At 37.2% G+C, this 27,111-nt stretch overlaps 1 protein-coding gene across 13 annotated transcripts in view; it reads right to left on the reverse strand.

The window, feature by feature from the left end:
- kif1b (kinesin family member 1B) overlaps window positions 1-27,111 on the reverse strand; it is a 69,367-nt gene that overhangs the window by 1,774 nt on the left and 40,482 nt on the right. For 5 of the 13 annotated variants that reach the window (XM_079848194.1, XM_079848191.1, XM_079848192.1 and 2 more), the window contains 24 exons: window positions 20,690-20,792; window positions 20,153-20,301; window positions 18,945-19,123; window positions 18,040-18,180; window positions 15,874-16,125; window positions 14,128-14,246; window positions 13,870-13,955; window positions 12,096-12,225; window positions 11,034-11,178; window positions 10,805-10,895; window positions 10,458-10,576; window positions 9,808-9,866; window positions 7,564-7,672; window positions 7,336-7,402; window positions 6,355-6,439; window positions 6,080-6,185; window positions 3,223-3,337; window positions 3,007-3,140; window positions 2,558-2,619; window positions 1,880-2,025; window positions 1,534-1,776; window positions 467-535; window positions 284-384; window positions 43-195 (listed from right to left, as the gene is read on the reverse strand). In XM_079848194.1, the coding sequence (XP_079704320.1) occupies window positions 43-195; window positions 284-384; window positions 467-535; window positions 1,534-1,776; window positions 1,880-2,025; window positions 2,558-2,619; window positions 3,007-3,140; window positions 3,223-3,337; window positions 6,080-6,185; window positions 6,355-6,439; window positions 7,336-7,402; window positions 7,564-7,672; window positions 9,808-9,866; window positions 10,458-10,576; window positions 10,805-10,895; window positions 11,034-11,178; window positions 12,096-12,225; window positions 13,870-13,955; window positions 14,128-14,246; window positions 15,874-16,125; window positions 18,040-18,180; window positions 18,945-19,123; window positions 20,153-20,301; window positions 20,690-20,792 (2,963 nt within the window). Of the gene's footprint in view, window positions 1-42; window positions 196-283; window positions 385-466; window positions 536-1,533; window positions 1,777-1,879; window positions 2,026-2,557; window positions 2,620-3,006; window positions 3,141-3,222; window positions 3,338-6,079; window positions 6,186-6,354; window positions 6,440-7,335; window positions 7,403-7,563; window positions 7,673-9,807; window positions 9,867-10,457; window positions 10,577-10,804; window positions 10,896-11,033; window positions 11,179-12,095; window positions 12,226-13,869; window positions 13,956-14,127; window positions 14,247-15,873; window positions 16,126-18,039; window positions 18,181-18,944; window positions 19,124-20,152; window positions 20,302-20,689; window positions 20,793-22,828; window positions 27,001-27,111 lie in introns of those variants that run through there. The other 8 variants (XM_079848195.1, XM_079848193.1, XM_079848189.1 and 5 more) reach the window with 4 other exon arrangements.

The following is a 27,111-nucleotide window of genomic DNA, read 5'->3' on the forward strand; positions in this document are numbered from 1 at the left end:
TAAACGCAAAAATAAATGTGTCAGGTATGTCAAAACTCTCACCCAGGTCTCATTTCCTCAATATCAGGCAGAAGGTTGAGGAATTCGTGTTTGCCGGCACGGGCCAGGTAGGATGTTTCCAGAATGGGCACCATGGGGAAGTTCTCATAGTCTGAGCATGAGGGGCTGGTGGCACGAGAATTAGCTTCAGGGGTCCTGGACAAGACAGATGTTTTTAGGATACTTCACTTTTAGAAGACTGTATTTGGAATGTATTGTTTGTGCTTTAACATCTGAACTGTACCGAGAGTCTGACAGAGAGGGGCAGGTGGAGGAGGGTGTGAGAGTAGCACTGCTGAAACTAGTGACGGATGGATCACGGCCCATAGGAGAGATATCTGACAACTGAAAGAGACAGAAAACAGTGAAAAACAACCAGTTTTGTATGAACTGGAACAAATCAAATTGAACGAACTGTCTAAGTTACCTTGCAGTCACTGATGCTGTTGCACATCTGGTATTCACTATTGAAAGTGTGTGTCAGGAGACGGAGGCACTGCAAATGAAATCAAAAGACATAAACACACCTTCCTTCTAATAGACATACAATATACACTATACTTTTATTTAGTAAGGATACTTAATTATATTACAAATAAATGATTCTTTAAATTTCTATTTAAAGAATAGAATCAAAGAAATCCTGAATTATGGTTTCCACAGGAAAATTAAGCAGCACAACTGTTCTCAACATTGATAATAATTAGAAATGTTTCTTGAGCATCAAATCAGCATATTAGAATGATTTCTGAAGGACCATGTGACACTGAAGACTGGAGTAATGATGCTGAAATTCAGCTTTGCATCACAGGAATAAATTACATTTTTAAATATATTAAAATTGAAAACAGTCATTTTTAGTTGTAATAATATTTCACAACAGTATCACTGTTTTTACTGTATTTTTTTTATCCCAAAAACAAAATGCAGCCTTAGTAATAAGTATAAGAAACTTTTTTTTTTTTTATTACCAACCCCAAAATTTTTAATGGTTGAATTGTAGGTCTATATATCAAGACATATCAAGTAGGAATATCTTATATTTGATTTCAAATGGAACACAGTATTTAAGGATTTACAGTAATAAAGAATCATATGACCCTGGACCACAAAACCAGTCTGTTAGGACAATATGCGGCCGAGATACAACTATTTAAAAATCTGGAATCTGAGGGTGCAAAAAAATGGAAACATTGAGAAAATCGCCTTTAAAGTTGTCCATTTATGTTCGCGATTGTGCTGTTTCACTCACATTATATGTATATATATATTTACGGTAGGAAATTTACAAAAAAGTTTCATGGAACATGATCTTTACTTAATACCCTTATGATTTTTGGCATAAAAGAAAAATCGATAATTTTGACCCATACAATGTATTGTTGGCTATTGCCACAAATATACCCGTGCGACTTGTGACTGGTTTTGTGATCCAGAGTCACATATTAAAATCACAACAAATATTATTAAAGTAGTACTTGTAGGGTCTTTTACCTTAGTGGCCAGCTCCTTCTCACGGTCTACCAAGCTCTCGATGTCTGTAGAGTCGTATCCGCTGCTCTCACTGGGCGTGATGGCGCTCTCATAGGTGGTAGAGGAGATCTGGGAGGAGATGCTGGTGGACGTGCTGAGGGTGCCGCTGCTCAGACTGGGAGACAGAGACTCGCTCAGGGATTTAGGAGGAGGCGTCTCACTCAGTTTCTCACGAAGCAGCAGCAGGTGACGGGTCTTCTCCACCTGACAAAGAGAAATGGACATCAGGGTCTGGAGATCACGACTGCCTGTGGGATATTGCAGATAAACACAGGCAGAATAGAGTGTGAAAGTCTTCTATCCTCACCTCATGCAACTGCTCGAGTTTCTCCAACTCCCACTGGTGCTCCAGGATCAGACTGTCTCCTCTGGGTCTCCAGCCTGCCAGGTTTTCCTCTCCACGCACATACGCCACAGACGTGTCCAGAACCTTCCGCCTCCGCCGCTGCATACCTGAAAAACAACAATGAAATGGATTAATATAGCAGGCCTATTATATCAATATGCAGAATCATTAATCCTAAATAGAAAAATCATCTTGCTAAATTTTTGTACAAAACTGTGGAAGTTGAAATCATATACATTTATTATTATTTGTAATATCCATTTTATTAATATTCTTTATAAATTTACAATACCATTCAAAGTAAGTCAGTAAGATTTTTCTAATTCTTTTGAAAGAACTCTCTTCTTCTCACCAAGTCTGCATTTAAAATACAGTAAAAACTACTATTGTGAAATATTATCACAATTAAAAACAACTGTTTTCTATTTTAATATATTTTAAAATGTAATTTATTCCTGTGATGCAAAGCTGAATTTTCAGCATCATTACTCCAGTCTTCAGTTCGATTCAAAAGAACAGCATTTATTTGAAATAGAAATCTTTAGTAACATTATAAATGGCTTTCTTGTCACTTTTGATCAATTTAATGCAAATCTTTTTTTTTTATTTCTTTTTTTTACGTTTTTAGGAAAATCTTACCTGGGCTTCCTGTGTCAGCTATTTTGCACAAGCTAAGCTCATAGATTCCTGTCACTTTATTACTGTAATAGAAACACATCAGAAAACAGTGTTAACAAAGTTTCTAAACATAGCAAATTTACCGAACACACATTTCAAGACTTTAATGATAGTTGATGTTTAAGATGTCCATCAATATTTTCTTTGATCAAAAAAAAAAAAAATCACGATTCCCGTTTAACATTTATATAAATGTGTAAGGGAGTGTTGTCCATTAACATTCCATGTAGTCTTTCAGAAATTAGGTAAAATTTGACACAATTTGCTAAAATGCACTTTAAAATAGTTTTAGATGGAGTACAGCATGTCGCAATGCAGGATATCTCCTAAAAGTATTTTAAGTCAACTAACCATCAGAAACATTTGAGTTTTTTTGTGGTTAAAGAAATGAAAGAAACATTTTTTTATACCAGTCGGGGGTTTTGGAGTAACCACTGCCGAACAGGTTCCTCAGGGAGCGTGGAGGAGAGATCTTAGCATCTCTGGAGTAGAAGACCATGCAGATGTCCTTGGTAATGATGGCAGGCTGGATGCAGTGATCAAGCTGCAGGGAAGTGGTTAGCACACGTCAATGCTGTAAAACCTGCTTCTAAAGAACTAGTCCTTTAAAAGGAGTCAAGGCTGACCTCCAGATAGGCTGACAGGGTCATGTAAATCTTCTCTCCGTAGGGAGTGACACGGTTCAGCAGGAGAGAGTTGTGCAGGGAACTGTCCCAGACAGCCTCGAACCGGTAGAACGTCCTGAGAAAGGAGAAATGCATTAAATTTAAGGATATAGACACAATATGAATCCATGGAAGGATGTCTACTGGTGCTTAAGTGATTAATTATGCTATTCACTATTTTTGTGTGTGGATGTGCTTAAAGACAACATGAAATGTCATTCACAACCCATTTTACAATATACAGAATATACAATAACATAAAAAATGGGAATTGACTGGATCATGAAAAGTTATTACATTTACACTACCATTCAAAACGTTTGAGGCCAGTATATATATATATTTTTTATAATAGAATATGATACTTTTATTCAGCAAGGATGTATTTAAAAATAAAAATAAATCTTAAAGTGACAATTAGGACTTTGTTACAAACAATTTCTATTTTAAATAAATGTTGTTCTTTTGATCTTTCTATTCATCAAAGAATCATGGGGGGAAAATGTATCATGGTTTACACAAAAATATTAATCAGCTGTTTTCAACATTGATGATAATAATAAGAAATGTTAAACACCAAATTAGCATATTAGCAGATTTCTTGACTTGAGTAATGATGCAAATCAGCTTTGCATCGCAGAAAGAAATCACATTTTTAAATATATTAAAATAGAAAACAGTTATTTTAAATTGTAATATTATTTGACAATATTTTAGTTTTTACTGTATTTTTGATCAAATAAATGCAGCCTTGGTGTACATTGGTGATTTCTTTCAAAAATATTTAAAAAATCGTACTGACCCCAAACTTTTGAACAGTATCGTACCTGAACGATTATCAAAATAAAAATGTGTCTCTCTTTATTTAACACGCACCAATTAATTATTTCCAATAAAGCCAAAAATGTGTATTAACAGTAAAATGTAAGAGAATAGGTTCAATTTTGATTTCATGTTGACTTTTAACTGTGCATATGACAGTGAAGCATCAGGCTTCTACAATAAATATATTAGCTATGCTGCCTGCAAACTTTCAGCTCACAGATGGTGCTAAAAGACAGACAATCTCACTGTGAAAAACATGAGGTGTAATGACAGCTGTATCACGCGCTGTTGGGAGATCTCTGTGCCCAAATACTTTGTTGATGCGTTCGAGTCGCATAGTGATCAACACAACACCAGAGTGTTGACAGGTGCTACATTAATAGTGATCTGGTGTGAGCTTGAAGTAGACTAAGGAAGCAGTGTGCGTGTGTGTGACTCAGAGCTACAGCGCCGTGAAGACTATAAGCAAAGGCACACCATTTATATGAACGGACACATGGAGACAGAGAATGAGATTCACACAGGTGACTCATCTTCAAATATCCATGTGTCTTTTTCTTCACTCCCTCCCCTCCCTTTCTCGTTCTTATTTCATTGTTTAAATGGCACATAGATGCACAAAGGCTTGCCTGCATCTGTATCTAGACTCATCATTGCAGATTTCAGCTGCTAACAAGCCAAATGTAATTATACAGTGAATGTAGAGTATAATCAAATTCAATGTCAGATCTACGTTCATTCAGATGTTTGTTTGTGTTTTAAAGATATGTGGTGGCAAAACCTCATCTATTTAATAGTTTTAAGGTGAGATACTACATGCAAAAGCAATGAAAAAAATAACTTTTAAAAAAACATATATACACATTTTATATTATATTTACATATATATTATACATTTTATTAAATAAAGGTTTATTTTCTTAGAATGACAAAGAAAACATAATACATCTCATATTATATTATATATAAATTTTGCCAATTTAATGAGCCATTTTATCTTAAAAAAGCGGAAATGTATGTTCATTTACAGTACATGCACATATAAGCAAATATTACATTAAATAACCATATGACAAAAGGGTTTGAGTTTTGGTCTGTTGTTGATTACAATTAAACAGATGTGGAGTCTAAACCCTTAATATGCAAATGTGTTTAAATTTAATAATGTGTTGTCTAATTTCCATATTTCAAGTTTAAATGGGTCAGGCCCAATAAAATAAATTTTTTCTTTTGCATTTAAATATAGCAAATTTTTTGAATAGTTTTTTTTTTTCTTTGCACATTCAACAGTAATACTTCACCTTAATTCATACTATTATGTAGAATGAGTTAAGAGAGAAACACTGACACAGATGCAGTACATAGGTCTGCTACTGTTACGCCTACAGATCACAAACATCTCATAAAGCACTTTGATGGTAAAAATGCTTTATGATCAGGTGGTTCTGATACCTAGCAATATCGCTATCAATACAAAGGCTGAGCAAAACCAAGAATCCAACCGCAGCAGGAAAAGGACGAGAACAAAAAGAGAGACAAAACAAGCAGAAACAGTCAGGCAACAGAAATATTTACAAATCAAAAGACAAAAAGCAGCATTCAGATTAAACAGGCAAAGGAAATAAATGAGCAAACGAGAGAATAAAGCAAACTGGCATCATTAAAAGAACACAACATGCAGATTTTCTAAATAAATAGAGCTGTACAGGGCACTGTGCTTATTGGATAAATTGCTGTTTTTCTTTTGGTCCACTAGATGGCTCTCTTGATCCCTGCAGGATTTTTCCCAGCGATGACTCATGTTCAACATGCTCTCCTGAATTCTAAGCAGTTAGGTAGATGCATTTTCATTAGGTGAGTAGAGCATTTGCAGACCTTTTGCAGACCTGCCACTGACTGCAGACAGATAAATGAGCTTAATACTTGATTTAATAGGCCCTTTACTGGGAAAAGGTCCTTAGGTTGTCAAATGTGGAGAGCGAACACGGCATACCTGCTGGAGTTGTGGGAAGATTTCAAGTTTTTAGCTGAGATAATGTTGAGAGACAGGACTGCGTCTGCAGCTGAATCATCCACTTCTGGCTTATTCCTGATTCGACCTGCAACAGGCACAATGATCCGATGTCAGATGGCTGTAGCCTTTACAATACACATTATAAAACTGATGTTTTACAGTCCTGGCTGCTGATTGGTCAATACAGCTTTACAGCTGTGCAAATAACAATTATGTGTTCTATTTAAGATTTCAGAAACAAAATTTGTACTGACCAACAACCAGCTCTCTGACGTCCTTCCAGTGCAGCTCACTGCCCTTCTCATGGATCAGAGTGACTGTTATTCTACGTTGGATGCCCTGAAAACACAAGCAACACAGGTTACTAAAAGCAATCTCAATTTGAATCATTTATATGTCCTTGGCTAAGGACAATGAACATGATCCTTAGGCTAAACTACAGATTTCCTGACCGCAAATGCAGAAAGAATTTAATATTAATAGAGCGTAGAGACAGAAGAACACAAGACCAGAGTGCATTGCAATGCAGACATCTATGAAAAATGTAATTCGTTGATAACAGTATTCAAAGTTCAATCATAATTTATATAATAACATACAATATACAGTTGTTGTTTTTTTCTGGCCTATTTTTTGTCATTATTCCAGTACAACATTGTTCATCCAGTTGCATAGTTGTATGTATAACATATGTTTTTAATTTATTATTAATTATCTTACTTACTATCTTTTGACTTAAGAACATTTACTGGGCATAAATATTTTTTACCAGCCATGAAACTATTTTTGCAAAAACAGACAGTTATGACACCATAATTTTAGATACCAGTGAAAATCTACATTTCAGATTTTTCTGGGCGCACGCTTTCACAGAAATCTTCCTACACGGCACGCGAGTAATGCGCTTAAATATTTATATTGGAAAGGCTTAAACTTTCGTGACGAAGCAGCACTGGCCCGTTAACTGTCGTGATTCATGTTCTTACAATATTGCTTTGTTAGAATTCTAAAAAATGTTACCAGCTAACTGGCGATTGACACCGTTTCATATACTCGCCAATGCCAATTTTTACAACCACTTGGTGAGTGTTCATTTTTGGCCCTGTATATATATATATATACATATATAAAACTAATCAAACTAAAGCAAACCGAAATTCTTTACAAGAATTGTAAACTGAGTCATTGTAAGAGCAAATATTTACACTCATATTAGTGAAAGCCAGAATAAATACCTGGTGCAAAAGGTACGTGCCATGACAGGGAAGACCTCCTGAGTGATCAACTACTGCTGGGATATACCTACAATAAACAACACATCATTTATATGTGCAAACAGCCTTTAGAGCAACATTTTTAATTATACAAATTCTCTATAAATGCTGTTTACTGAGACAACCGAGTAAAAACATTTTAACCAGAAATTTTGGGTCTGTATGTAGATGTCAGAATGGTCCACTTACTCTCCAGTGGGCTCCAGTTCACTGATCTCGAACCAAGCCACAAGGTCATACTTGCTCACACACTGACCCAGGTTGGACTTAGTAATGGTGTTCAGTTTGGTGGCTGGCACTGCAAGGTAAGTGAAATATTAATAGGGGAGGAATATGGTGCACCATATGGCTGATGTATTTAAACTAGCCTTTTTTATTATTTTTTCTCACTAAAAAGGCCAAGTTCTATAAAATAAAAAAAATGCTGAACGTGACAGATAAACAATATGAGCATGAGTCACGTAATGTGAGAAAACACAAAGCATCCACAAGAAACTCTATACTACATCGGGAAAATCAATACAGCTGATGTGCTCCTAAAACTTCAACTAAGGGGTGGCACTCCATTTCCTTCAGCGCTCTGTATTTTTTGGTGGGAGTCAATCGCGCTGGGGAAAAGCTACAGGAAATCTTATGCACAGAGATGGAGGAAAAACACTTGTGTAACTTGATGTGAGCTTTTCGTCATTTGTGAAAAGAAAAAAAAAATCTTGAGGGAAGCTAGCAAGAGAATATGGAAAACACCTAACAAGATTTAATTAGCACTACAGCTTTAAAGTAACACAAGAGGAAACACAAAGCAGCTGTCACTGGAGTCTAGATCAACCAGGGAGAAAAATAAGAGAGTGACACTAAAAACACAGCAGCTCAAGGAAAAGCTTTTATAGCTTATCTTCGGCATTAGGAATATCTACATTTAAAAGAACATCTACTGGGATTCTGTCATTGGGTAGGGATGATGGGCTACACTAGGGTCACAGTACATTAAAGCACAGCACAGACCCAAACTCTATCGATCTAAACTACTCTGCGCCTCTGAGGCTCGGTACCAACCGTCGTGTTTGGGCACTCTGAGAATGGGGCTGTTGGGTGTAGGGAGGAAGGGGAAGTGGGACAGATCATCTACCCCTTCCTCTAGACTGGCGACGGCCGTGGAAGCCAATGCGTTTGCATGCTCCGAGATTGTATCCAACACTTGGCCGTGCACGTACCCGCTCATCAGGTACCTGATCAACTCAATCTTTCGTGCATGGTCTGGGCGGACAGCCCAGGAGAGAGTGGTGAGGATGTGGATAGAAATGGCAAAGATAAAGATGGAGTTACATGTGAGAAATGGACATTCTAGAGAACGTAGGGGCCTCAAAAAGTATTTGGACAATTAAGCCACATTTAAATTCATGAATATCTTTGCATCAAACTTAATTCTAAATAAAGGAAAAAATAAATATTATAGTTAATTTCATTTTAAATATTCAAAAATGTTATTGTATAATATTAAAAAATATTCGAGTGAGAAGCAGAATCCCTCCTTCAAACATCTCTGAAGCAATTGACAAATGTCATGCTATTCAAAAGTTGTATAAATCATTTCTAAGAAGGTTGGAAGCTTTTTTGAAGGCAGATGCTGATGAAACACCTTAATAAAGAAATATCACCCATTTCCCAGGTGTTCACATTCGTTTTGTCCAATCCCTATATGTACCTTGCATCTGTATAAGAACTGTATAATATATTTAAAAATGCCTGAATGGCACCTGGAGATTTGAAACAATCTTAACAGTTCTTTGAACGAGATTGTGTATGTATGACTATTTTTTACAAATCGTTTTACATACATTTAGGTTTTTAAACACACTACATCTACAATCTATAAATCACAAAGAGCAACACAGCTTTTCCAATTATCTCCAGCTGAGCTGTAGTACCTCTAGATTCATATTGCGATATAAAAGACTGACAGCTCGAGGTGAAGATAAATACGCCGTCAGGATGGATGACACTTCAAGGCTGCAGCCTTTGTTTTATTTTAGGTCGCAGAGGGAGATTTGTTCTTTATCAAAAAAATTAAATAAATAACATCAGTCCGGACAGGAACGGCTGACAGCTTCGTCTTTCAAACTGATTTGCCGCATAAATGGGATCCAGAGCCCTTTTGAGAGGAGATAACCGTATCAAACGAAAGAGCCAGAGATTACAGCATCATTGTGAACTGAGGTAGCTCCTTGTTTAATGAATCTTGTAATGAATTACACTAATAATTAGAGGGGAGATAGAGGAGCATACACGCTCTGGGCGAGGATTATTTAAGGAATTGCTTTATTGTTACTTATGCAAATTTAAGACCCTTCAAGCTGACTTAATGAATAATGTAATGTTCTTCATGAAGACAAATGAAGATGTCATTTTTGAGTTATATAGCAGTTGCCGTCATACCTGGTTTAGACAGAGGCATAGGTGGAGGGTAGTACTTTCTGGAAGGCTGAGAAGGGCTACAAGAGAAGCAGAAAATTAAATCAGACATGCAAAACAAAAACTTTAATAAATCTGAATGCTTTAAAATCAATGCACCAAGGGCATAACCACTCAGTTAGGATTGCAGGAACATTTATTTCCTGCTACTATATGCTGTATAAACAAATATAAAATATGTGTAATTAGTACAATGAATATGCTGATAAAATAAGTAAAGGAATATTCTAGGTTAAACACAAATCAAACTCCATCAACAGCAAGCTGTCAATGACAAAGTGAAATAATATCGACTTGAGGCAAATTTTGTTAGATTAAAAACAAATGTGTTACAATACAGAAATATTATGAATAAAAAAATACTAATAAATAACTACTAAAATGTAAACTAAAATTAAAATTAAGATAAAAAAATAAAAGTGAATTCAACATTAATAAATACAATAATTTTATATAAATATAAATTGATATTTGACAATTCTAAAATGTCATTCCTTTAAAAATCAGACAAATGTGAAGTCACCATCAATGTGTTTACGTCCCTGAAATGCACTCAAAACATAAACATAAGATAATATTTATCAAATATGTAAAACTGGTCAACAGGTTGTTACCTGACAAGTTCCTGTCCATGAATGTGCAGTGGGTGCTGTTGGTAATGGCCAAACACTTCAAACACAACTGGCTTGGTCTTTATGTACTCAATAAAGGACTCCGTCACCTCCACTGAGATCTGTATGTGAAAACCGCACAAATAAGTTGGCAACACATTCATATTTGCCTAAAGATAGTAGGCAAATAGATAGTATGCTTAAATAATGAATATAATTCATTATACGCATCTAGCCTGATGAAATATTTGAATGAGTACTCTCTGTTAACAACTCTGGGGTGTTTATACCATCACAATTTTCATTTTCCTCCTTAAAACCTCATCGCTCTCGCTGCATTCAACACTTACATTCTGTACGTGGTAAAAGCCCAGCGGGGCACCTTTGCCTGTGTTCTTCAGTGGCTCTGTGCTGAAAGCCTCATCGTGACGATGGAGGAAGCTGTTGGCAGCATGAGACAGGATTACTGTGAGAAGCGTGACTGTGTGTTTGCGTGATTTATGTGAAGGTGTGCGCTCTGTCTGAATAGAGACCAATGAGACAGGAAAGAAGGGTTGCTATGGAGACAGGCTGACTCACTTGAACTGGCAGAAGATGTCTGCGTACTCGGGCGGGATGCTGCTCGCCTGCAGAACGGTGACGCGGAAAGTGAAAATACTACCCACTTCCAGATGCTCTGCCAAACCATCACCCAGTTTTGGGTCCACGTTCCCAAGCTTCAGGTCTTTTAGACACAAAACACATGTGTAAATATACATAATATTAGACTGTTTTATGTAAATGGATCTATACACAGTTAATGTGAAATTGTAGATGTTGGCTGATTTTCTTGGGCATTCCCTGTAATTATATTTTACTGTGTAAAACCATCTACCGTAATTCTATTTAAGAAATATATCTAAAAATTGTATATGTTGAATTAAATTGTAGATTTAGTTTTTCTTGGTCAACAACTGTATGTTTTTTTTTTACTACTACTATTTCTACAGTGCAGAATCATCTAATTATATAAAAATAAATACTGCAAAAAATGCAGGTTGATAGTTATTTGCTATTATGTGATATTTTAAAGGGTAAGTTCACCCAAAAATGAAAATTAGCCCATGATTTACTCACCTTGAAGCCATCCTAGGTGTATATGACATTCTTCTTTCAGACGAATACAAAAAAGTGCATCCATCCATTATAAAAGTAATCCATTAAAAGCCCAATAAAGGCCTTCTGAAGTGAAGCCATGGGTTTGTGTAAGGTAAATACCCATATTTAAAAATGTATAAACTATAATCACTATAACTCCCGATTGTATTCGTCTGAAAGAAGAATGTCATATACACCTCGGATGGCTTCAGGGTGAGTAATTCATGGGCTAATTTTCATTTTGGGGTGAACTATCCCTTTAATAAACAACATCTGTAAATCTTTTTTCCATGGTCTTTGTATCACTTATATTGACCTGTTAAAACCTGCTAGAAGAATCTATTTGGTCCAAAAGCTTTCTGAACACTGATGCAGTGTAAATCAAATGTGACATACCAGAAAACAACAGCATCGTCTGGATGTGTAAGCATTTCTTTTCACTCAGACTGAACGGTTTTGTTTAGAGCTCAGGGGTTGCCAGCTGGCCTGTGCATCATGACTCACCCATGTCATTTATTCTGTTCATCTCTTCTGAAGGGGTGATGACCTCTGAACTTTGACCTTGACCTTCCACAATACGCAGCTCTTCCAAAGAGAGGCCAGAGCGGGTCATCACCACAGGGGAGAAATCACTCTGGATGGTGGAATAAAAGAGAGAGAGAGGGAGAAAAAGGAAATTAAAAAAAAGGCAGCGATCATCAAAATGTCTCTCAGTATAAGCATAAAAAACTCAAACCTTATACAAACTAGTACAAATGTCAATCTTGAGACAAGATCCATTTTTAAACTTCAACTGGGTATCCGTTTGAAATTCAATCTCTTAGTATCAGTCTATACATGAATAGTCTTTTTGTGATAAACAGGCCTTAAAATATCCATATCACTTCGCCAAATGATTTTGTTATTTCAAAAGGTCCTTACAGCCTACAACAGCAAAAGAACCAAAACCCACAACGACACTGACCAAGCAAATAAATTTAGTAAACAGTAAGATAAAAATGACAAAATACGCCACGTTTTATCATGTATGGAAAGCACATACTCCCTTTCTCCCACTCTCTCCAGTTGAAATGCACACATGCAGTATGGACACGCACTCGCACAGAAATGCGGTGCTGCTTTGACGATTTTATCATTAAAATATTTTAGCAACTTAAAAGCTACATGACATTTCTCACTAGCAATGTAATAACGGCGCTGTTCTTGAAGCAGATAAACTTACAGTTTCGCTATTAGAGATGGTGCTGCCGAATACTGTTGAGAGATGCACAGACTGAGGTAATTCACACACGCTTAATCTCTCTACCTCTATAATAACTGCATTAGTCTGCTATCAATCGCTCAAGCCACCGTTAAGAGCTCTAAAGTGATGTTTTGGAATTAGCAATGGAGGCTTGGGATGAGATGTGTAAGAGATTAGTTCCACACACAAGAGCGTTTTACGGACAACAACCTGACAATTGCCTTGAAATACAACATCTGAACAATGTCTTGAGGTGTGCTTACAGTAGTATAAGCGGAATAATTGACTTGTAATTAGAAAATGCACAACCGAGGTGTAACTCTGCTTGGCGTCGTGGCAGCATTACCACCTCAGGTGTGCTTTTTTTTTTAATAATTAAATGCCCTGGAGTTAATTGTACCTAACATAATATAATATAATTAGTGCTGTCAACGTTAAAATGTTACAGCATGCAATTAATTTTAACAGCACTAAATATAATATAATATAATATAATATAATATAATATAATATAATATAATATAATATACACACATGAACTTTGAATATTATACAGTATATAATCGCATGAAAAAAAACTTAGGATCACACAGTTGCCATCTTGGTAATCTTGTAGGCATGAAGATTCAGCTCCTATCTACTTGAATAGGCTGAGCCTGTAATATTTAAAACTGTTTGTTCAGCTTACTTGGCAAAAACATACACAAAATAAGCAATAAAATCATATCAAATGTTGCTTATTCAGTTCAATAAAGGCTAAAAAATAAATAAAAAATGTTTGCATCTTGGGTTAGGGTTAGTGTTACATTCTAGAATAAACAGACCAGATGATTGATTTGTCTATATAGTGACTGACACTTTTAGGAAGGTAGGACTTCCTTTCCTGCAGCCATCATATTGGGTCTATATCCTCCTCTGTATGGGTATTTGACATTTGTGGGGAGATATTTAGACAAATTATTGATATTTTCTTGTATACATCCACTCATGTTAAAATAACAGGAAAACTTAACTGCTGGACTGGCTTTAAAGTACCTTTTTAAAATACTCGTTGTCAAAAGAAATTTTAGCAGTCCCCGACTGACGCACACCGGATCCATAATCAGGAGCCTCTTCGTCTGCTACAAAAACACAAATACCAAAGAATAAGGACACACGTGTCACAGATCTGTTGAAAAACTTTCCGTAATCAAGTAAATTAATGTTTATAAAGAACATCAGATTGATATCAACTGTGCTTAGTTAAATCTGAGCAGAATCTTAATTAATTCATTAATATAGAGCAGTGCTCACCAGCGATGGCTTGGACCCCCACTCGCAGGAATCCTCGCACATCTCCCTTCTCTGTTACTATAGCAACACGATGCACCAGAGGAACAGGGTACAGCAAGTTGCTCAGGTACACGAAGGCTCTGGAGGAAAAAGAACAGCAATTATAGTACCGCCCTGAGAGCTGTCGTTGCCTGACTGTCTTATTCACACACGCGTTCAGAACATCCTTAAAAAACAAATGTATTAGTATGGAGGGTACAGGAGATGCACAGCTTAGTAGTGTTACGCACAGTGATTTCCTTTCACTGCAGGGCCACGTTCATCTCCATTACCCTGATTAACACCATTGGAGAATAATGGACATGATGTGTCAGACACTTTTACTAAGAGCTGACACTGAATATGACACTAAATAACGTAAGACAGAAAACAAACCCTCCAACCTTGAAATTAAATGTCAAAAAAAAAGAAAAAAAATGGCAAACAAATAATTCATACATTATGTACATAAAACCAAAAATATGCATTGGCTTATTGCAAGAGAGATTGTTTCAGAATGATATTTTATATTTTCAGAGGCTAGGGGGCACACATAGTCTGAATTTCAGGAGCTGTTTGCAGTCAGAGAGCTCCTCCTCCCCCCGTGGGCAGCCTCAAGGCCAAGATGGAGGAGAGCTATCACTGTAGCGCATCAGTGAAGTCACGATGACGCAGGTCCATTTGCGCCTCTGCATCCATCCAGACTATGTTGCCATCCTCCTCTATCCTTCTCTCTTGTACAGTTCTTACTTCAGTACACAGAATGAATTTTAAAATTAAAGGAAAAAATAATACAGATAAAAATGAAATAAAAAAGAAATTAAAACTATATATATATATATATATATATATACACACACAATATATAAGTTACAAAAAATGAAGAAATTAGGGCTGTAAATCAAAAAGGTTAATGTGTTAAAGGGTGTGATTAATAAAAAATGTGTTTTAATGTAGTTATTTTTAAAGCAATTAGCACATTTATTTAATTTGACATGATAACATTTGACAGTTTTTGTGTGACTTCTAAAAACTAATCTGAACATTCAGTGTTCAAGTGTCTCACAGTCAATGGAGAAAGACATTCATTACGGATAATTTATTTATAAACCCAGACGGGATGTTTAACAATGTTCATTTGCATTCTTGTAGGGTGAAATTTAAGTGCAATATTAACCACAAGTAAAACACGTCATTCATAAAAATGTTAATGTTAACCCCAGCAAATTACAAATGCAGCAGGAAGAAACTGCATATGTAAGATGATTAAAGTGCTGGGAAAGTGGCTGTATTATTGAATTATCGTACATTTGCGTTTCTTTGAGGCAGTTTTCTTGCCTTAAAAAAGAAACTGAATACTTTAACACATTTAAATCGATTGACAGCCCGATAAAAATAAATACAATGGATGAAAACAAACAAATGTGTGCTAATGTTTAGAGCACTAATGTTAAACCAAACCAGACAGATGGAGGTTAAATGTAGGCTGTGGAGAACTGGAGGAGGTATCTGGTATAGTCGTGTGAGCCGTTTCTCAGATTAGATCTGCTCTCGCACAACTAGATAATTCGGTTTATTTCATTTTCAATGTATATAAACTATCTTTAGATCATGGACCCTAATTAACAGCTGCACACTGAGCCACACAACTCTCTCCGTCTCTGTCACTCATTCTTTCACTCCAGCTCTCATTTGTCAGACTTTCCCCGAGCAGTGGTCACCACCAACCTGCCCACCAGGATGAACCATGGGGAACGGTCATAGAAGGGGTCCTGCCCATCACTGAAGATGTCAGAGCCCTCCTCGGTCCCAGCATCTGAGCTGGTGTCATCCACGAAAGCCTCATCATCCATGAAGTCCTCCATCTCACTCTGCCGTTCATCAGCCAGCTCGGTAATCTCAGAATCACTGGTGGAGAAGGTGGGAGAGGGCGTGCGGTCGGCCAGATGCTCGTTCACACAGCCGTGGAAAATAGGTGAGCTAAAAAAAGGTGCGTGGGTAGGATGCAGGCACAACAACAGTTTATGACCTATATTTAAGGGCCATGACTTTAGACATGAAATAGAAAACAATAGACATTGCAGGTACATGGATAATTAATTGCATGAATAAGCATTTAAATCTTAAAAAGAGATCACAGAAACTGTTCTAATCTTTATATGGAAATGAAACATGGAAAAATGAAAAACAAAATCACAAATGAATTTGAAACAAATTCTACAATGTATATAATGTGCACAAAGCAACAAAATATAATGTGCACAAAACAATAAAAAAAACAATCTGCATATGAAATGAAGGTGTTGAACAATAATAATAATAAATGGATGAAATAAAAAATATAAACACTACACCAATGAAAATAAAACACTACACCAGCACACAATGATTAGGAAAATAAATGCAAATAAAAAGGATGATTTAAATATGAAAAGAAAATTAACAGTGTAAATGACTAAAAGATGTCAAATGATTTATGGGCTCCCTCTTTCACCAAGAGAACAGCTCTTTACAAACAAACACATTCCCTCTCTCATACACACACACACACACACACACACACACTAAGACTAAGACACACACACTCCGTTTTAACTAAGACAAAATACAAATGATTGGTAAAGAATTCAACTAAATTTCACAGCATTTAAGAAACCTTCTGTAGGCACATTTGCAGGACATAATATACAAAGAATTAGGGGTGCAACGGATCACAAAACTCAGAGTTCGGATCATATGGTTTTTGAATCATGGATCAGATCATTTTTCGGATCAGCAAAAAAAAAGTGTGTGTGACAATTGTAACCTTGCTATAAATCAAATATAGATTAATCTTTGAGTTTAAGTTTTATTTGCCATTTGAACCAGTGCAGCTAGTACAAGTACATAGGAATTTCTGTAGCAAAGCTCATTGAGTCAACATTAAAAAGTCAACATAAAAGAACTAACATAACTACACATAATAAATAGACATTGAGAAGGTACAGTAAATGAAGAACAGTATAAGTCTAAAACAAACAAACACAATAACCTCCAATTACCTCCATTTAGGAGTATTGCACTGTCCTGAGATAATACATAATATAAATATTTAAAAAAAGAGTGCAATAAAACATTCTCTGTTTAACAGAGACAGACACATAAAAATGTCACAGGCATAAACTACCCTTTCCAACATACCTATGTAAAAAGAGATACCACTTGTCATCTTATAAAAATGAGACAGACATATTTGTTCCCTCTGCCATGTCCTCAGCCATCAGTCTGACCGTGGCTGAAAAAAACTGTTATAAAACCGTACCCTATGTTAGGGCTGGGCGATATATCACATGACATTGTTAGGCGCATCTCGTCAGTAAAGCCGGTTCCTTGATTAGTAGTAAATCGCCATCACCTGCTTTCAGATGGAGCGGCATTCACTACAAAGAGCCGTAGTTCACTGACAAGCTGAGCCATATCGCATTAATATCGCGGACGTATCGCCTGCGATAATTAATGCAATATGGCTCAGCTTGTCAGACAAGTATTTTGAGATAATTTTTCGCTACCTTGCACATGGCTGTGTGCGATTTGAATGTGTGAGCTCAAAACTAAATTAGTTCACCTTCGTCTGTTCTTGCTCTTGAATGGTTTAAAATCACTTGAATGTTTAATTGGAATTGCTTAGAAACATGTCCAAAAATGATAAGCTTTCACTCTATGATGAACTTTGATTGCAAGTTTGCAACAAGATTGCAACTAATCCGCGAATCACATGCGCACTGAACCGTAGGGCCAGGTCCGTACGGATCACGGATCAACTAAGATCCGTTACACCCCTACAAAGAATTGATCTCTGTTAACATTCTCTATCATATCTCAAGTCACAGGAACAAGGTTAAGTGATTAGCATACCTCCCAACCAGCTTGAACCAATGGAAGCGGTCATAGAATGGGTCACTGCCGGTCAAAGCACCCTCCCCATCCTCTCCCTGATTGGATGAGGCCATCTCGCCCGCACGGTCATACATCTCTCGCATCTGGTCCAGCCTCTGCCTGGAAGATCATGACAAATCAACACCTCATGCAAGCGAATCGTGTTCAGTCTTTTAAAAATTTAAATCACCTATATTACACTTTCTACATTAAAGCCTTTTTGACTAGATAATTGGTTTACATTGGAACATTAGGTAATGTCAACGTAATGTCAACATGTAGAGGTGCTAGTGTCGTCTACAAAGAAAATGTGTTTTTGTCCGTCTACCTAAGAAAAATTTTAAGTGATATTTTTCTCAAACAGAATCATCATCTTGACATGTGGGAATTGGCCCAAAAGTCATTTGGGAATCTCTTATTTGATGTTTGGCACAGTAATGAGAATTTGACACAATAGAGACTAATTTCAGAGAATTAAACTTAAAATAAACTACATAAATAAAAATACATTGGTTGAACTAAAAAAAAAAAAAAAAGGCCATTATGCAAATAACATTGGATGTCATGATGCAATATGGTCATGTGACTGGCCACATGAGAAGCAAACAGAGTTCTTTGAATGACAGAACTCCTTTGTTCCCAGTGAATTAATTTCTATTCGAACATGAATTTTGTGAGGAGCCATGCAAATGTTCTGTTATAAATGTCATGCTGAGAAGCAATTACAATCTAAATATCACCAAAAAAAAAAAAAAAAAAGTTCTAAAAACAGAGCTTTGGGATTTCTAAATGGATTGGTTCCAAATAATAATTGCACAAGAACTAAAAGACTTCTATTAGCAAAACTTTGTGTTTCACAGGCTGGTTGGCAGCCTGAAGCTTACTTGAGCTTCTCCAGGGACCAGTAGTGAGTGGCTCCATTCTTCAAGTCCTGAACCTCCACAGCCACTACCGTTCGAGGGAAAGGCCTAGTGTCGTGTTCTTTCTCCGGTTCTGGAGGCAGCAGCTCCGGGGGCAGTGGAGAGTAGAGGGTGTCCGTGAGCAAGACAAACTGGAACTGGACCTACAAATAGATAGAAGAAAGGTCATCAACAAGGATGAAAGATGTGAGTTGATGACTGTAAGATTGAAGGTTCAGACCTCATTTTTGACATCTGCTAAGTGGAGAGTTAAGTAATGCAACAAAGATTTACAATCGCTAACGTAAAACAAATAAAAAAACACCCGTCCCCACTGAAGCTATAAATACAAAGAGCGCATAATAAACCAGTAGAGAAATGTTTCTACACAGCAGGGGTCTTTATGAGGTTATACATATAGGAACTGAAAAAAAAAAAAGAGACATAAACAAACAAAAGTAGAGCAGGCGACAGAAAAAAAACAGATGAAACTGTAAGTGTGTGCTCTTTTTAGAATTAATGAGCCAATTGTTGAACGCTGGCACATTGGTAATTAGTAAAGCAACAGAGATCTGTCTGCAAATGTAAATATAGCAGAATGGACTGGTAAGCTGCCACCACAATGACAAGATAATTTTTATGAACAGTTTTATGTCATGTTGTGTGTCAGGAGCATTAGTCTGGTCTGTTTTAGGGGGCCATTCACACAGGAAGCAGTTATATATACATGCAATAACCCAGTGTTTCTCAACCTTTTTGCATCTGAAGTCTTCATATATAAATATATATAATCATTAAAAAAAATCATAAAAATTCTTATTACTACTAATTTCCATGACTTTTCCACATCTAGGAATTACACTTTTAAAATTCCCCTTATACAGTATATTACCAGGTTGTCCAAGATCATGAGAACCCTGGTTTAAAAAAATGGCAATTGTTATTATTGAACTAAATAAAATAACAAATATATGATTTCAGCTTAATTTTTTAACCATTTAGCTAAAAATCTTATCTTGCGGAAGTGTGGTGAGACCCCCCTGGCTGAGAAACACTGCAATAGACAGACCTTTTAGCTGCTATGCCGAGTCTTGCAGTTTTTTCATTGTTTCACGCCATGCCAAGTTAAAAATAGTTAAATGTTTTAATGATTGACACGTTTTGACATGACACCTGTCATCTATGTGCTGTACCTTTTTCTTGAGCTCCACACTGATAGCATTGGCTTCTTTGAGGTATACAGCATTGCCCCACAGCTGGTCTCTGAGGGAGGTGAACTGGTGGTATCTCCACTTCCTGAAAGCCCACTGGGCCAGCTCGTACTCATGCTGGGTCCAGGGCACTGCAATACAGGAACAATAGTCAAACATGGCACAGCATACAGTAAGTAGGTGGATGTGATTTTGCCAAGCAGGATATCCTTATTGTTCCTGGAACAACATTCAATACATCAGACAATAGGGATTGGGATGGGTGTAACCTATACAACCTATCATATATTATTCTCTGATTGTAGTGGTAGTTTTGGTTGGGTTGAGGTTATAGATAGAGTTAGGACTCTGACAGAAATGTGATACAAATGGTGTTGATCTAGGAACTTATCCTACTTACACAGCGTCCTAGTACACTGCAGATTAACATCTTTTGACAATGGGGTGCATGTCATGCCATAATGTAGCTGAACACTAATATTAAAACAGTCAGAATTCAGATTTTTCAAAATACACTACCTTCATCCTCTTCCTCCTCTTCTTCCTCCTCATCAGGTGTCTCCGCAGCCAATGAGCGGGTCTCCACCTGTTTCTGCAGCTCTTGCAATTTACTCTCATATACCTTTGAGAAAATGTCATGAAGAGAGAGGACAGCAGACACGATCTTATCAGCACTACAGACACTTACTGAACCTTGGAGAGATAAAAGTTACAACTGTAAAGACTTAACAACTCTGTGCCATTTGGCTTGTTCATGACAGTGGAATAGTTAAAAAATGTCTTAAATTAAAATTTTAATGGCTTAAGCTGAAGTTAAACTAAACAGCACTAATTTTGCACACAAAAATAGACAATGAAGACCCATCCATTTATATTTAAATGGATATAGCATGTTCTGAAAATATAAGTGATGCTTCCCTGTGAAAAAGTCGCCAGCATTGTGAGGTGGCTCAAGTAGAAAAAGCCTTAATATATGCAATAGTAACTCAAAACTGAAAGCAATTTTAATGTCTAGCTGTTTCACTACCGAAATGCAACTAACATTAATAATATATTTAATTAGTAATGAAAAAGGTGTCAGGTAGAACCAACTCTGTACCGTAAAGGGAGGTATTTTATATGCGGTTTCACTAAAATGTGATTATATGTAACATTTTCCTGACATTTAAGCAGGATTTAGTTATCCCACATAGTTTTATAACAAATGAGAATGTTCTATCTGAAAAGACAGTGTCAAACAGCTGAAAATTTATTTACACCAGGTAAATAAAAATAATTGATCAGGAGATTAAGTCAAACTCTTTTTATATTTCACTTTAGACACAGGACTGACTAAAATTTACTAAGGCTGGGTATCGTTAAAAAAATTGATACCGGTTCCTGAACTATACTTTTTCGGTACCAATTTTATGAAATCAGGTTTAACATTACCAACAAAAAAAATTGGTTTTATTTGTTCCGTTTTTTTACACTAATATTTTGAGTCTGTAAAAAAGCACCAATGCTGAAGTTTTCTATGTATCCTAATCATTTAACTACATGTATTCTAATGAGCTTGTTGTTTCTGTCTTATCTTAATGCATTGTTTAACAATAAAACTGAATGAAAATTAAATTGAAATGCATTCCTTGCACACAGTCACCTCTGATAACAGATCACTCTAAATTGTAATTTAGACACATGAACTTTCTGTAAAGCTGCTTTGAAACGATATGTATTGTGAAAAATGCTATACAAATAAATCTGAATTGAATTAAATATAGGCTACTGGGGGGGTGGGATAGGCTATATGCCTGATGCTCAGCACACACAAAGCTTGGCGCAAAGCACTGGAAAAAATAGCCTAATGGTTATGAATGTGTCAGGAAAAAATAGCAAGGAGACATTTTTTAATAATTGTCTGCTCTCACGTTTATTCTGTGCGCTGTAAAGTAAGTGCTTCATCAGATTTGTCATGTTGCCGGGGTTGTGCCGAATTTCGACTCCCTGCCAAATTATTACCCCCGTCATAGAAGTCAGTATCTGATTGCCTAATCCTAACCCCTCCCCCACAACTAATCCCAAACCTATCAATACTAGGGGGGGTAATAATTTGGCGGGGGTCAGAATTCGGCACAACACCGGTCTTGGCAGCAATCATCTTGTCGCAAATATTGCATCGCACGCTGCTGGCATTGAGTCTGGTGAAACGTAGCCACACTTTTGATGTGGGTTGGGACGCTTACACACAACAGCCTCACGTGCAAGCCACGTCTCTTTGGGCAACCGCGTAAACTAATGTTTTTCCGCCACAGCCAATCATGCTGCATGCTTATTGGCTCACTGACATTGACGAGATTTACCCCATAGGTATTAAAATTTGGTATCGAAAGACAAGACATGTTTCGATACTCGATAGTATCGAGGCAATTCGGTCGGTACTAAAAAGTAAATTGTAAATAAAAAGTAAATAAAATAATTGATCAGCACATTAAGTCAAACTCATTTTATAGTTTACTTTAGATCCAGGACTGACTAATGGCTGACTTCTGCCATATCTCCTAAGAGCTGTAATATAATGAGATGATCATGATAAATACACATCTAAATGTGATTGCTATATAAAGCATATGCTGTAATGTTTGTATAGATGAAAACATTTAGGTCAGAGCAACAGTCACTGAATTTCAAACTTGTTCGCTTTATTTCAGTCATTGTTTGAAATCTTGATATTCAGCACAGTTCAAAGTAATAGCAATATTAGTAAACCATCAACACATCTTAGAGTAACCCCCCCCCCCCCCCCCCTCTACATATTAGTAAACCCTCCCCCAAAAAAAAGAACACATTACAATACACATTTATAGGCACTCCCCACTGTATATAGATAAACACTGAACAGACAAGTGACATGCCTTTAAAAAGGGTCAAATACATTGTCCGTTTGAATGTATACTTTTTCTTAGCTCCTCTTGTGGTAGTTAAGAGTAGCTGGCAGCACCGTACATTAATGTAAGCATAACATTATTTACTAGAGCAGGGAATTGGCATGTCTTGATAGTCATTCAAATAGAAGATTTTCGAGAAGTGACTTATACTTTCATTGCTGTGCTACACTGAAAGGTGAAGTGTGTCATTTCTGCTGCACTACACAGATTAAAAAAATAATAATAATAATAATATAATGACGGTTTTTAAACACTCCCCCCTATCTGTCACTGGACAGCAAAACAGATATCCCCACCCCAAACTGACAACATTGGTTGTGCCAATGTCACAGTGTCTGGATACTCAAACAGCAGAGAGCACCACACTTTTCAGAATAAAAATTACACATTTTACCTTTAAACTAGAGTCTTGCTTCTTTAGTTAACCAGTTGCATAATTTTAGAAACCAGTTGTGTTTTATACAATATGCATTACTTACTATACCAAAACCAAGGGGTTTCAATAGAAATAAGGCAGTAATTCTGGCAACAAAAGCATTCAAGTCCATCATTCTTATGAAGCAATGCTGAAGCATGGACTTCTGAGCTAGTTGGATAACTCTTTGCTCTGGCCAGAGGAGATGACACGAAGAGGATTTCAGAACATGTGCTTTGGTAATACGCAGCTGGTAATGGGATGCACTTGGGTGCTGAGGCACACCAGTGCATAATTATATCAAGGCTTAAGCAGGGAAATCGCAGTGGCTTAAGTGCAAGGGTGTACAACTACATTAACCCTACTTGAAAGTAATTACTATTTAATTAGAAAGAAAAAAATTAGTGGTAAATTTAATAAAAGTGAGAAGTGTTCAGTGGCATTACATATATAAGCTGTAAAATTAAGCGAGAAAATTGAACAAAAAGCAGTGCATTATACACCTGTCCGGCTAATTTTATTTGGCTTTTAATGGTTTCCCCATTTCTAAAAACATGCTACTAGTTTCAAAATGAGCCTCGGAAACCATGGAAACCGTCCTGTTAGAGGTCCTTTCCATGGTATGTCTCTGGTGCTTTCTGTGGGCTCGCTTACCACACAGCAGACACCCGAAAGTAAATGTGATTCTAATCATGTTGAGATTGAGGAGAAAAGCTGAGTGTTCTAGAACACTGACTCTATCCCGTGGGAACAGACTGTCCCCCTCTATTGAGGATCAGAGAGCAGCAGACAGTTAGAGGAACAATAGATGCAAAGCACGCTCTTACACAAAAACATTACCTCTGTGGATATGGATGTTTAGTGCATAGTGGTTTGTACTCAAAATAAGGCAGAACCAAAGTTTATAAAATCAGAGTGGCAGTTTTTTGTGTTTGTTTTTAAATGTACGGGGAAGCGTCTATATCTTTCACAATAAGAGTGATAGGAATTCAGTAAAATTATTCAGTTCTCTTCATATATTGCTATTACAGTATACTTTCAGGTGCCAAGTACAAGGAGATAAATGCAATCTGTTAATGATGCATCAGTGAGTTAATAAGGCACTTAAAAACTTTAAAAGCACTCCTTCATAATCTTTTACTCATGCATAAGGCAGCTAGAGAAAAGCCTTTGCTGCCACCTTTTATATTTAAACTATTTAATGGGGAATATCAACCCAGGGACCCGAAACTTCATGAAATAAAACAACTTGCATAATATGCAACAGTAAAAACATAATCTCCAACGTGTTTATAAACATTCAAGAGGATTAAAAAGTTGGCTATTAACCTTCCAGCATTTACTGCACATGTTACCTATGCACCTTCAATGCACAAATATGACTGAATTGTAAATTCAAAAACTCAAAATTCAAGTAATGGTTCAAGGTTCTCATTGGACAGTATGAAACGTTGCAGTGTAGTGGTTGTGTGTTCAATGCTAAGATCTATTCAGACGGTCACCAGCAGCAAAACAGAGGTAAACTGAGGCAAATCAGTGTTAAAGTACTTCTCAAAAACATGATGACATCTCCAAAATATACTAAAGTTTAAAAAAGTTAATACTACAGCCAAGAACTAAAGGGTGACTCTCCTAAAACTCATCGTTTCCAATACTTTCATAAAACAAGCATTTTTTTTCCTTTTTCTTTTGTTGTTGCAATAATCGAGGCTCAAGAACATTGTTCTGAGATCTTTTTGTGACTTGGACACTTTTAACCAGCACTCTTATTGCTAGACTTTTAACCTATATGCATATTTAACATAGATGGGGGATCAAATTATTGATGCAAGGTGTTCATGTGGTTTTCTCCAGGGAGATCATTGCAATTTGGATCCACAAATGACAATAACATTCAATTCTTTAAAACAAGTGCCATAAAACAGTTTAGGGACAAGCTGTCCAATGCTTTGATGAGTCTGTGATGTGTGGTTTGTAGTGTCAACTAGTTCTGTACATGAACCTATGCCCTGCTCCCAACGTCACACTGTGGTTTCTCGACTGCCCTTCAAATTGGGGGCAGACATTTGCCTACGCATACGGGGTGGGGTGCAAAAATTGTTGTGGTGGCTCGGCTGCTGATTGGGTGGGTACTGCTGGTAGTTGTTGCTGGCATCAGTATTGTAATGACAGAACTGTGGATGCTGATGTTGTGGATAATTATGCTGGTTTTGGTTGTAGCGTGGCTGGTAAAAGGCCAGTTGGGGGTGAGGCGGCTTCCTGTTACCAGAATTGAGGGCCTCCGTAGAGTCCGAGGCTCGCTGGCTGCTGTTGAAGGAATTACTACGGCCTCGTTCATAGAGTTTGTGGCTTTGATTATGTCTATGACTCAGGCCCTGCTCTAGATCTTTGTTTCTACGTTGACCCATGGGACTAGGAAGTGTAGGATACGTCTGGATGGTTGGTCCCACTTGTTCTCTGGGCTCTGCAACCTCCTGGGAGTCGTCCTCCTCCTGGACCACTTCTTTGGGTACTTTCATCTCAATCACCTGTTCATCTGTTATAATGATATGAGTGCCAGGGGTCCAGGAGTTGCGATGTTTGGGGTTACTCTTGAAGGGGAAGCGCAGCTTTCGGTCTTCGGGTGGGATGAAGCGGTGGGGTCCATTTTGCCGTCGGAGCTGCTTGGAAATCTCCTGTTGCTGGAGGTTCTTGAGGCGTACCTGCTCTTGTCGCATCCACCTCATACGTCCACGTCGGAATGAAGAATCATCATCCGTCATCCTAGACACCTGCTCGTCTGACTGTTCACAGTTGGGCCTCTCCTCAGGAGATTTACCCTCGCTGGAACTGCGGGCCCTCATGGGTCCAATGCGAGTGGTTTTCTCCGGTGACTCATTGGAAATCAGCGGGATCACTTGCTCCATCTTCAACATTTTATTCCGGAGAGCTTGAATCTCTTCATCCTTCATGTTGTTCTGCTTTTTTACCTCTTGCAAGATGTCTTCGAGTTTGTCAATGTGCACCTTTAGGTCATCCATGTCAGTCACGCCTCGTCCATTGGTTATGACATCTTCAATTCGTTCATCCCCAACCCCTACAGTGTCCCAAACATCTCGAGCTACTGCTCTCCAAGAATCTCGTTCGTTCGGGTCTTTCTTGTTGTAGGTGGCACAAAGCTCCTTCATTTTTACTATGGCTAGAGCCTCAATCTCTTGACGGGTGTGACGGAAATCATTCAGTGCCACCTCGTAGCAAATTTCTTTGACTGCCTGGATCTTCAGATCAGAGATGGTCACCCATTTGGAGTCCTTTGTAAGACGACGACGCTGAGGGATCTGGTACATTTTGATAGGCTCTCGTCTTTTACCGCTGCTGGGTAAGCCACACTTTTTGACTATGGTTTGGAGCTTGCTGGGAGGAAGTTTCTCCCGTAGAGAAGTGATGAGTCTCCAGCTCTCCTCGCATGACCTCTTATCAGAGTCATCACCACTATCAGAGTCTCCATCCTTAAGAGAACAAAACAGGAAACAAACCAAAGAGTGCGAAAAACAAAATGGGAAAATTAAAATGGGGTATCGAAAATAAAAGGAATGTTTTCTGTAAAGAATGGACAGTGT

The sequence above is a fragment of the Squalius cephalus genome (genome assembly GCF_949319135.1).
Source record: "Squalius cephalus genome assembly, chromosome: 18".
Classification (NCBI taxonomy): Eukaryota; Metazoa; Chordata; class Actinopteri; order Cypriniformes; family Leuciscidae; genus Squalius; species Squalius cephalus.